General features: G+C 38.7%; 2 protein-coding genes across 2 annotated transcripts in view; one reads left to right on the forward strand and one right to left on the reverse strand.

The window, feature by feature from the left end:
- Nucleotides 1–1,472: 1,472 nt before the first annotated feature.
- On the forward strand, nt 1,473–5,952 carry eri1 (exoribonuclease 1). The gene is made up of 7 exons (XM_042403326.1): nt 1,473–1,891; nt 3,518–3,699; nt 3,834–4,050; nt 4,148–4,231; nt 4,321–4,430; nt 4,528–4,642; nt 5,509–5,952. The coding sequence occupies exons 1-7, from the start codon at nt 1,817–1,819 to the stop codon at nt 5,749–5,751; spliced, it is 1,026 nt and encodes a 341-aa protein (XP_042259260.1). The 5' UTR covers nt 1,473–1,816; the 3' UTR covers nt 5,752–5,952.
- A 2,658-nt stretch (nt 5,953–8,610) lies between these two features.
- The window catches only part of lamb1b (laminin, beta 1b), a 36,806-nt gene continuing 32,303 nt past the window's right edge, over nt 8,611–13,113 (reverse strand). Inside the window, exons 28-34 of the mRNA XM_042403253.1 lie at nt 12,826–13,032; nt 12,582–12,726; nt 11,677–11,884; nt 11,202–11,343; nt 10,403–10,579; nt 10,070–10,229; nt 8,611–9,603 (exon numbers count right to left, since the gene is read on the reverse strand). Of these exons, the coding sequence (XP_042259187.1) occupies nt 9,467–9,603; nt 10,070–10,229; nt 10,403–10,579; nt 11,202–11,343; nt 11,677–11,884; nt 12,582–12,726; nt 12,826–13,032 (1,176 nt within the window). The 3' untranslated portion in view covers nt 8,611–9,466. The remainder of the gene's footprint in view (nt 9,604–10,069; nt 10,230–10,402; nt 10,580–11,201; nt 11,344–11,676; nt 11,885–12,581; nt 12,727–12,825; nt 13,033–13,113) is intronic.

A 13,113-nucleotide genomic window follows, 5' to 3' on the forward strand; every position in this document is an offset into this window, starting at 1 on the left:
ATGAAGGCCTGAAGGAAGCCTTGATGTTATTGTCACAAATGCATCTTGAAATAAATGTCAGCTGCTGTTGATTGATCACCAACTGATTCCCAGAAGTGTTTAATTCACACTGACGGGCGTGTCAGGAATTTATATTGCAGACAGAGCAAGTAGTGAGTCCCTGTTCCAGCTGTTTGGTGGGTCATTAATCTTTTATTCCGAGTTGCAGGCTTCAGATTCATTATTCAGACTGTGTTTTGTTACTTTACTCTCCTCCTGCTCTTTGCCCTTCACGCTGCTGTGCTCAGAAAGGCTGGTCGGGTTCAAACATCTGCTAGAGTCCAGTTAATTGACCTAAAAAGCACATATACATATATAATATACTAAACTGTATGTTTGCATGGAACAGAGTAAAACTGAGAGGAGACGGCCCCCTAGCTGTCAACAAGCAGCAGTGCATCCGAACTGCGTCCAATATCTCCCACAAATGTTTGATAAATACTTCAGTGTTTTTAAAAGGTTATTTATAGATGTTGTGCATATAACTCATGTATTGCTTACAGCTCTTCTATTCCTTATTAACGACACACAACTATTTTATTTATGTTTGCACTGTAAACATGAACAAATCCAGGAAAAATCTGCATCGTCATATATTGCTTAATGGTTTGATGAACTACATGTAACTCATACTATTATTCTTATATCAAACATGCATCAATATATAAATAAGTGAGTTTGACAGTTTTCCCTTCAGTAAAAGAATCAAGATTACATTTATTACCACCAAATATATTTTATTTATTTGGTAAAACAATTAACATAACAATAAGTGGAACAACATTTTAAAATAAAGAAATAAACATGATATATGATCTTGTGATGCAAATAAAAAAGTAAAGAGGAAAAAAAGGAACAGGAGCAAAGAAAAAAAATACATTAAACAGAACTAACAACAAGTAGGGCGGAAACGATAAATTGATTATTCGATCATGAGAAAATTAATCAGCAACTATTTTGATCATTGAATAATTATTTCATTTTTACAGCAAGAGTGCAAAACGTTTCACCGTCAGATGTCACTGTTTTATAATTATGTTTGTCATATATGAAAATAAACTGGATATTTTGGGGGGTTTTCACATTCTCAGGTGTGAATGTGACATTTTTTGAACATTTTATAGACAAAAAAGATTAATAGATTTAGCTGAGAAAATAATTGTTAGTTTCAGCCCTAAACAAAAAAGCAGTACCGATAAATAAATAAACAAAACAAATTTTAACCTATCAAAATATTGTCTTGTTTTTCTGAAAGAACTCAACTAAATTAAGCAGAAATTAAAATAATAACAATAAATTAATACTTATTTTTAGACCTCTCGCAGTGTTTAATTTATAAAATATCTTATTAATTTATATGAATAAGTCAATGAGTCAATGAAAATAAAAGCCGGCAGTGCGTCATCCACATCACGTGGTGGCGGTAGTGAGACGTCACTGTTGTTTTGGCGCTAAACAGGAAGTCGTCATAACCGTCCACCTTAAAAAAGTTTAATGTAAATTTAACCTCGTTGCGGAGGCTGGAAGTGCCGCTTAAATATCAACATTATCGATAAGACGTGTCATTAGGGATTTTTAAAATAATTATTTAACATTAACTTAACGAATTAGCATTTTTAATTAGCAGCATTTAAGTAGCAAAGCGCCAAGAAGTCACTCGGGAATGTTGCTATCCTGTTAGCTAGTGCTAGCTAATGGACGTTACTTTCATGAATTTGATTAATTAAATTCATGTTAGAAGTATTTTTTTGTTTCTGGATTAACTGTTGAACCTTAGATGGATGAGCACAAGGAGAACATTCATGGCAAGGACGTCAATGTGAAGATGTCTAACACAAGAGAGGATGAAAAGGTTGGTTTGGGCAGCTAACTTAGCCTCTTGTTTTGCTCTGAAACGCTGCTGATTCGTATTAGATACACCTTAAAAGCAGTTTAACATCTATAAACGTATATGTAAAGATCCAGTAATATAATACAAGTTACTGTGAACTAGTAGTCTGTTTAAAAACATGTTATATGTAAAGCTTGACTTAGCAAACAGCAGGTAGATCAACAAAGACGTGGCAGGAGGAACCAGCTATAAAAGCTAAAATGTTGCCTTTGCCGTTTGATATAATAACTTATATAGTACTTTATGTTATATAAGTTTCCTTTTGGTCAGTCAGTATCTATTGATTTTGTTAAGCAATCAAACAGTCAGTCAACAAAACAAATATACGCACTTTGACCTGCAACCCTTAACATTAACTTACTCTCCTTTTGTCTTAAAACAACAGTCAGTCATTCCTCCTGTTCATACTGGCTATTAAAAGATCCTCTTCAAATGTGCTTTCAATGGAAGTAATGAAGTCCAAAATCCTCAGTATGTCATTTAAAAGTTGATGTGAAGCTGAAATGAGGCTTCAACAGTCTGAGTTAATCATATCAAGTAAATATCTGCCACATTTACAGACTTTGGCATTAAAAAGACTGTAACGTTGAAAGATATCCACTTGATTTTGCTCAATTGGACGACTGAAGCGTCATATTAGCTTCAAATAAGCTTTTAAATATATTTTTGCACAGAAGAACGACTGTGGATTTTGTCCTCCATCATTACATTGTAAGTGCATTATGAAGAGATCTTCTAATTGTCAGTATGAACAGTAGGAATGACTACAGCAAGAAAAATATGTTTCAATGTTTATTTGTGAACTCGTCCTTAAAGGGCAAACCAACTGTTATGTTATAATGAGAAAGGTTTGTTTTAATGAGACATTAATTTTGTGAAATGACTAGAAACTTTGGGATTTAACAAGATAAATATGTTAGTTGTAAGTATGGTACAAGAAAAGTTCCAAGTTATATCATGCAAAGTATCTCATTAAAATGAGAAGAGTATCTCGTCATGTCCAGTAATAATTTTACTTTGGTCATTCAATATGTATTGATTTTGTTAAGAAACCAGCCGTCAGCAAAAAAAAACAAGATGCACACAATGGCTTTTAATCAGACCTGGCAGGTTTTGGGAGTTTAGTCCAGTCAGCAAGCACTTTGTTAATGTAATCCAATACAGCAGCTCTGCCATAAATTCTACTTTTACAAAGTTCATACATTTTAAGTTTTTGTTTACATTGTCAGAAAGGTGATAATTCTCCTTTATGTTTATTATTGAGGTTGTTGTGGGTGGTGGTGGTGTACTGGAGTGCATTATAGTGAAAATATTTTGCCCCCCTCATGTATGTTAATGATGTGGACAAAATATTAGGAACATTTTTCCATATAACCACCATCACCCACTATGACCTCAAGTAAAAGTAGAGTTTATGTAGAGCTGTTTATTCGGTTGCAGTAGATTTCACAGGTGTTCCTAATAAAGTGCTTGTTGAGTGTATTTGAGCTGCAGCTTGTCTGTTTCACGGTTTGTTATCATCTTTTGCTAAATGTGTAGCATCGCATCATTCTGTGACACATACTGACCAGGATTATTTCTCTTCAGGCGAAGCCTTGCAGCAGGATATGTCCTGCCGGAGAACCTGCTCCTCAGGTGTCCCCGTCTCAGGCCAACAGCGACTTCAGTCATCCGGTGTACAAAGAGATCGCTGTGGCCAACGGACACATCAACCGCATGTCCAAGGAGGAGCTTCGGATCAAGTTGGCAGAGCTGAAGCTCGACACAAGGTAACTCAAAGCGATTCAGTAAACTTTCTTATTTTTTCATTGTTTGGTGTAAAGAACATGGAATATTTTTATGATCTTCCACAAGGAAAAGACTTAAATAGTTTCCTAAACACCTTCTGTCTTTGTGTGTAAAGAGGTGTGAAGGATGTGATGAAGAAGAGGTTGAAGAGTCACTATAAGAAGCAGAAGCTGATGCAGTCTGCCGCTGAAGGAGGACCCACGGACACCTACTACGACTACATCTGCGTGGTGGACTTTGAAGCTACGTGTGAAGAGGATAACCCGTCAGACTTCCTTCATGAAATCATTGAGTTCCCCATGGTTCTCATCAGCACACACACCTTAGAAATTGTGAGTAGAGTGTGTGATGAAGGGAGGATTTACCACTTTTTAATCTGCAGAAAAGAGTTTTGTTGAGTATAAATGTTTTCTCCCATTTGTTTTGCAGGTGGACACTTTTCAGGAATATGTAAAACCAGAACTGAACCCGCAGCTTTCAGACTTCTGTGTGAAGTTAACAGGAATAACGCAGGTCGGTTTAAGCTTTCCACAGCATCAGTGTCATATTAATATGTTGAGAAATTTTTCTATGTTCTAATAAAGTGATGTTTTGTTGAGTAGAAAATGGTGGATGAAGCCGACCCGTTCCCAGACGTCCTGCAGCGAGTTGTAGCTTGGCTCCAGGAGAGGGAGCTCGGGACGAAGTATAAATACGCCATCCTGACCGACGGGTACGACGTTTCACTTCAGCAGAGAATTCGTGTCCTGTTCTTAAACCGCTCGGTGACATTTTAACCGACCCGCTTTTTCTTTTCATGTCTTCTGCAGAGCGTGGGACATGAGCAAGTTCCTCAACATCCAGTGTCGCGTCAGCCGGATCAGATATCCTCAGTTTGCAAAGAAATGGATAAACATTCGGAAATCTTACGGGAACTTCTACAAGGTTTCTCTTTTAAATAGTTTTAAGTTACTGAATGTAAACGACATTTGCCACTTCTGCAGATAGAGAATCTTTTTAATCAAGCTAAAAATCACAAATGTTAAATGCAGAAGTTCAGTATTATTTGAGCAATATTTATTGTATTCTTTAAAGGTGCCTTGTGCAGCTTTTGACCACTAGTAGTGCTATCAAGCAATATTTTCACAAGTGTGGTCCCCAATTTTGTATCTCATGCCAACAATGTCACTTTTTGACATTTGGTGGCTGTAACAAGCCAAGAGAGGTAACAAAGCACCAGCAAAAAGCAAAGGAGAAGAAGACTTGGCTGTTTGCAAATGTTTTAAGAGGAGTTTTAAGAGGGGACATAACATGCTTTTAGGGATTTTAAGTCATTTATATACTGTTATAATGTCAGATGACGATGTTAAACATGGTCAAAGTTCCCAAAAATATCTCCCTGCAGACCCAGGTTTCAGCCTGGTATGAACACTCTGTATGCTTGTCCTGCATGTCCATAAATGGCGGCCCTTTTCTCTAATCTTTGATGCCGATGCTGCACTGTTTACTCTCATATTTCAGGTCGGATTTGGGCTTGAACATATATGGATGTGTTTGAGAAGCTGAGGCTGACCTGAGGGGCTGCATAAAGAGACAGTATAAGATAAATAAGGAGGTTTTTTGAGCTGTAAATCATGCAAAGATGTTCCAGTAGAGCCCAAAAATAAAAAATATGGACCTGGAAATGTGCATTTTAGTGACAAACATAACTTCTGTTAGTGAATATTCTGTTGTCCTAATTGAACCAATATTCTTGCAGCTTATTTTAGGAATTACAGTAAAACAGCAGCTGGTTTCTTTTCGTCCTGCAGGTCCCTCGTACACAGACGAAGCTGAGCACCATGTTGGAGAAGCTTGGTCTGAAGTATGAAGGTCGTCCTCACTCCGGCTTGGACGACTCACGCAACATCGCCAGGATAGCTCTGCGCATGCTGCAGGACGGGTGCCAGCTGCGCGTCAACGAGCGCATGCACGCCGGCCAGCTGCTCTCGGTTCCCAGCTCCGCTCCCGTGGAAGGAGCCCCACCTCCTCATAACCCCCGCAGCAGGGACTAGAAACATAAACTGAGTGCTTGTGCAAACAGGAACCCCCGAATCTGTCTCGACTCTTTACCTTCATGAGTTAAAAGGAAGAAAAAAAAAATATCCAAAGCACTTTTACGGTCTTACTGTAAGGTTGTTTATGTTTTGGAGCTGAAACACTGTAGTCGGTGAAGAGTATTTGAGTTAATAAACAGGGACAATATTTTGATTTAAGATTGTGCCGGTGTTTGACCTCATGTGTGGGTTTCCTCCCAATTCCATGACGACTCCATATGTTGTTATCTTTACGCCAGATGTCTTGACCAGAAAGATCATTCCAGTGTGTTAAACTTCAAGCTTCAGTGGTGTTAAACCTGCCTCACTCTGCCTTATCGAGCTGCTAACATTCATGAAGAAATGTCAATCAAATGTCTTCGAGTGTCATCGTCCCCCTTTGAGGGATTTTGAGTGATTTTTTTCTGATTCCAGCTTCTCAAATGTGAATATTTTCTGGTTTCTTGAGTCTTCTATGATAGTAAACTGAATATATTTGGGTTGTGGACTGTTGATCAGGAAAAAGGAAGGGATTTGATTGACATTTCTCACCGTTTTCAGACATTTTTTAAACTTGTTTAATGTATGAAATTAAAGACAGAATAAATATAATCGTTAGTTGCAGCTTTCATCACGTTTTCCTCCTGAAAATACACAGTATTATCTTTTCTTGAGACATCAAAATGAAATATATCCATCATCTGCAGCTTCAGATTAACAATGTCAGTGTTGGCCTTCAAACCCTGTAAATGTCTAATTGTGATAGTAGTATAAAAACACAAAGAGACGACACAAACGATGCTGCTATTGCTCTGCTGTATAATAACAGAGCCGTAACATCACACTGTTTGCCACTTTTACAGCGTGTGTGTTAAAAGTTTGGAAACAGTCCTGTGGACTTTGATTGTCTGTATTTTTTCAGACTGAGATTCATTAAGCACCATAAGTAAAAAAAAATAAAATAAAATAAAAAAACACTTCATCAGTATATAAAATAACAGTACAGGTGTTCATGTATTTGTCAAACCTCTTAACGAACACTGTAAGACATTCAAACGTGTCTGTTGTTGAGTACTGTGATGATTTAATTCTGTGTTGTGGGATTCTGTGATATTTTTTATGGGATTTTTATTTCATGGAGCTTGATCTATTTTAACAGGAATAAATATTCTTCAGAACGCAAATAAACTGTGTTTCTCCTCGTCTTGTATACAGGGTTCAAACTAAACGTTTATAATAATAAAGTCTGAGTAGCTCACAGCTTAGCAGGGCTCATCGAGCTTGTTTAAAACACCTGCTGCTCGTCCCGTTCAGCTGCTTGTAGAGTGTGATTAATGTGCTGTGCTGCCTGGTGCTTTCAGTGAGTTTAGGATTGTTTTTAACTTGTGTAAATCTTCTTGAGTAGCTTGAGAAGGGATCTGTAAATAAAAACATTATCTTCTAAACTGGTGGTCAGCACAAGGAAAAAGCTCTCTGCTGGTTTCAAATCCTCTAAACATGTCTGAAAAAGACTTTTTCTACACACATAAAAGGCTTATTTCTCTCAAATTTTGCTCACAAATTTATTTAAATCGGTGTCAGTGAGCACTTCTCCTTTGCCAAGATAATGGATCCACCTAACAGGTGTTTCATGCCAAGACGCTGATTAAACAGCATGATTATTGCACAGCTGTGACTCGGGCAACTCTAAAATGTGCAGTTTTATCTTGAAAAAAGACATTTATTAGGCACTGAACTATTGATTCCACATGACTAGGGCTACAGTTGTGTTTATATTTTTGTTCAGTATACTTAAAAGTGTATAAAGCCTGATATATCTTATTTCTCTGTGACCTCCATACACCTCCATTATTGTCCAAAAACTACTAAAAACCCATCAGTGAGCCACACTGCTGCACTGGGTGAAATGTTCCTTCATTATGAAGAGTTTTCAGCACAATAGTTTGTTTAAGAAACAACTCCAAAGACTAAAACAGTAACAGTGAATTAAGTTTTCAGTCTCTGGAGAGTAGTTCTGTGTTTTTCACCAGCTTGTTGTGCTACATATCACAACCTCCTGACTTAAACAAAACATTAACATCCAGAATAACAGAGAAGAGGCACAATTTCACTCCATAAAAGCCAAATATTTAATCAGACTACATCTCATAGACTGGAAACCACTAGCCTAAAGAATATTTAAGCTAGTGGTTTCCAGTCCGTGGGATGCATCCTGGCTACAGACTGTTGAATCTGCTGCCAACATATCTCAGGATTGTTTCTGTGATTCAGATTCAGGCGATGCAGGATGATTAACAGGAAAAGACAGCTGGGAAAAAAAAAAGTTTCTCCACACAGACTGAATCATGTTTATTTATTTTTTTGGCCTGTGCTCAAATGTCACAATAAATAATTCTAAGGAGGAAATATTACTCTGTGTACAACTTGTAGACGGCCGCAAACAAACATTTTGAGCCAAAAAGTTTGGACACCTGTGGTTTATAGTCCGTCATCTACCACCAACTAAATGACTAAATGACTAAATGACTAAATGAGATGCGTCTGCTAAACATTTTCTTGCGGGGAAACCTTGAACCTTTAAAATTGTGTAACTGCTCCTGAATCGTATTTAAGCTAGGAGCAGTAAAAGAGGCCTCAAATGTTTTATATTCAGTGCTGCATTTATTGATTTTTAGGGGGCAGAAAACCTTCAAGAACAAGTTGACAGGCAGCTAAAAGCCACCTGGGAGAGAACTGTGAACACTTTAAATCACTGTATTTAGCATTTATAAGCAGTATAAGCAGATAATGAATGACAGTATTGTAAAAATGTCCTTATATCAACTTGTAGCTACATGATAGTGTGTTATAAACAATATTTTAAGTGTTTATATGCTGCTTATAAATGCTAAATAGGAGGTTTTATGAAAATCTGTGTCGAAATGTTTGATTTTGTCATTATTATCGACACTTTTCACATTCATTTGATTCATTAATAACATCAAAAGTATTGATTAAGCAGCTTTAACTTCATGAACTCCTTGTCAAATATTACATACAGCTTTGGAAAAATGAGTCACTCAAAAGAGAAATAAAAAAGTCCAACTGAGATGTTTGTGTATTTTTTTTTTTTGTAATCAAACTTTATTTCTTTGTAGTCGCAGCACCATTAAACTTAACACTTTTTTGGTCCAGACAGTCTGTCATACAGTATCTTTGGGCTTATGAAATACATATAAAACTTTCATATCTGTATCTAATATGTTCAGTCATAGAGTTAAATATGGCAGTAGCTTATACAGCTAAATCGTTTTATATTTCCTACATATTCTTGGTTTTCTAGCACTGAGGTCACGTTGGCTTTTAGTGGTTTCCTTTGGGACTCGTTACTTCAGCTTTAATACTCTCTTATGAAATTGTTTCCATTTGTTAAAAACTCCTTCTTGGCACAGCTGTCCGGTACACTTGGGTGTAAAACAGCTGGCTCGCACACCGTCAAAACATTTGGCTCTGAGTCAGTGATATATATAATGTGTTTGACACTGTCAGAGCCTCTAAAAGTGTCAAACATATTACGATGTTTGGCTCTATTAGCTGTAAAACACTCGGGGGGTGGGGAGGTGGGGATCATCTGGGAGCAGTATTTTGGCACTATTAAGGTCCCAGCCAGTACACTCGAGGGCAGCGAGGAGGTGCAGTGACGTGTGTCGGAGCATCACAGACAGGTGCTGTACAGCGTCACTTTGTAGCTGATCTCTGCCAGGATCTGGCGGACCGTTTGCTCCAGCTCTGCCAGCTCCGCGGCTTTGGCCTCCAGAATGCGCTGGTGTTCCTCGTAGGAGCTCTCCAACTCTGAGAACACAAGACAGACAGAAATAAGAGATAAGTGTGTGTGCTGGCTTAAGAATGAAAAATAATTACTAATAATGGCTTTTAAATTATATGTCTGTGTGGTGTTTAATGGGATTATTGCCTTAAATTCCATTTTATCTTTTAATCATCTGTTTGTGTTTTTAAGTTCTCCGTAAAGTACTTTTATTGTTTCTAATGTAACTTGAATTGAGATTATTTGACTGGTTAAACTGAAACAATTAGCTGATTAATTGATTATTTATTTATTTCTATAGCATGGTTGTCTCTGGTAAAGAATAGAAAAAGAGAAGGTGTTGCTGAACGCAGGAATATTATCATCTATACAGAGAGACTTTGTTATTTATAATTTAAATACTTTAAATACTGAGATGCATGAATGAAACAACTAGAATTATCAGTGTGAGCTCAAAACAAAATGTTGTGAAAATAAGGAACATCTGGTTACCTCCGAGTCTCTGCAGCTTGCTGCTGCCCTGGGCCAGCAGCTCTCTGGCCTCCCGCTGCAGTTCGTCCGCTCTCCTCCTCGCCTGCAGCACCGACTCCCCTTTATCCCCCACCAGGTCCTCCATCTCCTCGAATTTATCTTTCACCTCCGCGTCAAACTCCTTCACACACAGGAAGGAGAGCAACGGCAGATGAAATATCTTGTTAGGCTTGTGGAAAATTATTACCCAGAATTCAAATGAGGGCTAATTAATAAAGGAAAGACTGTGTATGACGTGTGTGTGTGTGTGTGTGTGTGTGTGTGTGTGTGTGTGTGTGTGTGTGTGTGTGAGACCTGCTGCGCCTCCTCCGCGTTCTGTCTGGCCTGGTCTGTGATCCAATCGGCCGCGTCCGCCATACGGTTCACTTCCAGGTCGTTCTGCCTCAGCAGGCCGACGTCCCTCTCCAGCTGAAGCAGACGACCTGTGGTGTTACTCAGCTTCAGCTCCGACTCGGCCGTCTCCGACTCCACCTGACACACACACACACACAAACACACACACACACGTAAATTACAATAAACTACACTGGTGTATCATTTATCAGCCGATCATACTGGGAAAAGTGAGCAGACGCTACAGTATAGAATTAAAAATGAATAAAGAAGAGATAAGAGACGTAAACACTGTGTCCAGATGTTACATAAAAATGAGAATGGTAGTTTTTTAGTAAAATTAAAGATATTGAAAGTCGCTAACTTTTATTGGCTGAGTCCACAATGTTGGGACCTTGATGCCTCTGTTAGAAAATGTGTTTTTTGTAGTTTTAAAGGTGAGAAAAATCCCTTTTTAATGATCTTGATAGCTCATTAAAGCAAATTATTTATTTGAAAATACCAATCATGTCCTTGTTGAAGCTTCTCAGATGTTTCTCACAGACTAAGAAAGTAATTTTCAGACATCAGAGGTATAAACTGTGATGGGAATCAAGTTTTCTGACATTTTACAGACAAAAAACCATCATGTGGTTAAAACAATATAATGATATTCAACATTTCAGAGGCTGAAACAGATCCGATCTTTAATTTAAAAAACCCAAATTGACAAACAGCCACTTTCTGTACTGTAACCTCAGAGGTCAGAGGTCAAACTCACAGAGTTCAGCAGTTCCTTCGTGCCCATAGTGTTGTTCTCGGCCTGTTGGATGGCGTCCATGGCGATGGCCTGAGCGCGCTCAGTCTCCTTCAGGGCCGCCATCACAACGTCTGCTGTCTCCTTCATGTTGGTCGCCTGCTCACTGACCGACAGACGATAAATGTGGAAAATGTCAGACGTTCGACTCTGTGACTCTCAGGAGCGTCAACTTGAAAAAGCAGCCAATGATTTATTAAAGGGACACAGTGAGATCTGTAGATTATCTGAATTATTTTCACAACTCTCAGACGTGGATATCTCAAAATATTGGCACATAAAACCAATTATCTGAATTTACGATCACAAGTAAATGGGGAAATATGTTTTTTTGTGATTTGGATGAACTTTTAAGATTTGCAGGCTCATTTTTTGAATATCAAGACATCTTTTCTCCTTTTTTTGGTAATACACACGACTCTAACTGTGTGTATTATACCTGGCAGCCTTCGCCTGCTTCAGCAGCGTCTCTGCGGCGTGGATGTCATCAGCGCTCTGACTGAGGATGGTCTCCACGCTGGTCAGAGTGCCGACCTTCTCCTTGATCTCCTTCGTCAGCTCCTGCAGCTTCTCTGACGAGGTCGGCATCTCCAGAGCCAACACTTCGTTGGCCACCGCCTCGATCACGGACACGTTGGCTTTGTCATCTGTACGATCAGAGACACATCGTAAATGATCCACTTGTTTCAACAACTGTGAGAGTACGGTAACAGAGCTTTAAAAGGAAGGAAAAGTTTGTTTATGGCTTCAAGTCAGTGAAGAACATCAGCACATTAATCCTTTTTTCTCCTGACTTTAAGTTTTCAAATAAAACAGTAATTATGTTGAACGTTGTGAGCGTTAATCAGAGCTTAAGACCTTTTTATTTAAGACCCATTTATACATTTTACATTTGTAGCAGTCTGCATTGGATGCCAGATTATTAATTTAACTACAACTTGCATATGTATCTATTAAAATTTCACATCTGAATGTGTGCGTCTGTCTCTTTTTTCTCCATAATTTTATCCTAAAAATGACATATTGGGTAAACGTCACTCTTCATGTTGCACCAAGAGTCGAATTCTCCTCCATTAATAAATCTTTCAAGCATAAAAATGTTTAAAAAAATAGTAGTTATTGCTCAGATAGTCTCAGATTTGCAGGAGAGTTTTGCCTGATGAAGACCCTGCAGGTTGAAACTATATTTTATGTATAATAGAAATTGGGAGTTTGAAATTTCTTCTCCTTTTTTCATGTTTTTCTGAGCTACCATGAAACTAGAATTGACTCTGAAAAGTAAAGATATGTCCCTGTGGTGGTGTGTGAACAGATCCAGTGTGTGTGGGTTTGTGATGTACTCACTGGTGAGCAGGTCTCGTATCTCTTTGATGAGGTTGCGGAGCTGCTCGTTGCTCTGCTCCACTCTCTCTTTGCTCCGGTTGGATTTGATCAGCACCTCCTGGGCGTTCGCCTTGGCCTCGTTTGCGCGGGTAGTGGCTTCCCACACCTGAAAACGAGATCGCACACACACACACACATCGTTCCTGACTCATCCTACGCTGCAAATTAAAACAAAAAAAAAAAAAAAAAATTCACTCTCACTCACCATCCTGGAGAGCTTATCCACCTCCTGCATTGCCGCAAGGATCTCCTGGTCCAGATCTTTGGCTGATTTTAAAGCAGTTTGGGAGGTTGTGACGAGGCCTCCGCATCCTTCTCCTCCGCAGTGATGCTCTCCGTCCTCGCCGACGCAGCCCAACCCGCCGCAGGGGGAGCCGGAGCAGCCGTCACCTTCAGCTGCAGCGCCGCATGTCTGGAGGGAACGAATAAACACAAAGATTTAACCAATTTAAGGCTGGATTTTTGTCTTTATAATTTAACTTTTGTGCTGTAG

Source organism: Thunnus maccoyii, chromosome 23 (genome assembly GCF_910596095.1).
Source record: "Thunnus maccoyii chromosome 23, fThuMac1.1, whole genome shotgun sequence".
Classification (NCBI taxonomy): Eukaryota; Metazoa; Chordata; class Actinopteri; order Scombriformes; family Scombridae; genus Thunnus; species Thunnus maccoyii.

Coding starts and splice junctions, on each gene's coding strand:
- eri1 (XM_042403326.1), top strand. CDS start 1,817: ATGGATGAGCACAAGGAGAACATTCATGGCAAGGACGTCAATGTGAAG. Junction 4,051..4,147: donor GCACACACACCTTAGAAATT/GTGAGTAGAGTG, acceptor TTTGTTTTGCAG/GTGGACACTTTTCAGGAATA. Junction 4,431..4,527: donor TACGCCATCCTGACCGACGG/GTACGACGTTTC, acceptor TGTCTTCTGCAG/AGCGTGGGACATGAGCAAGT.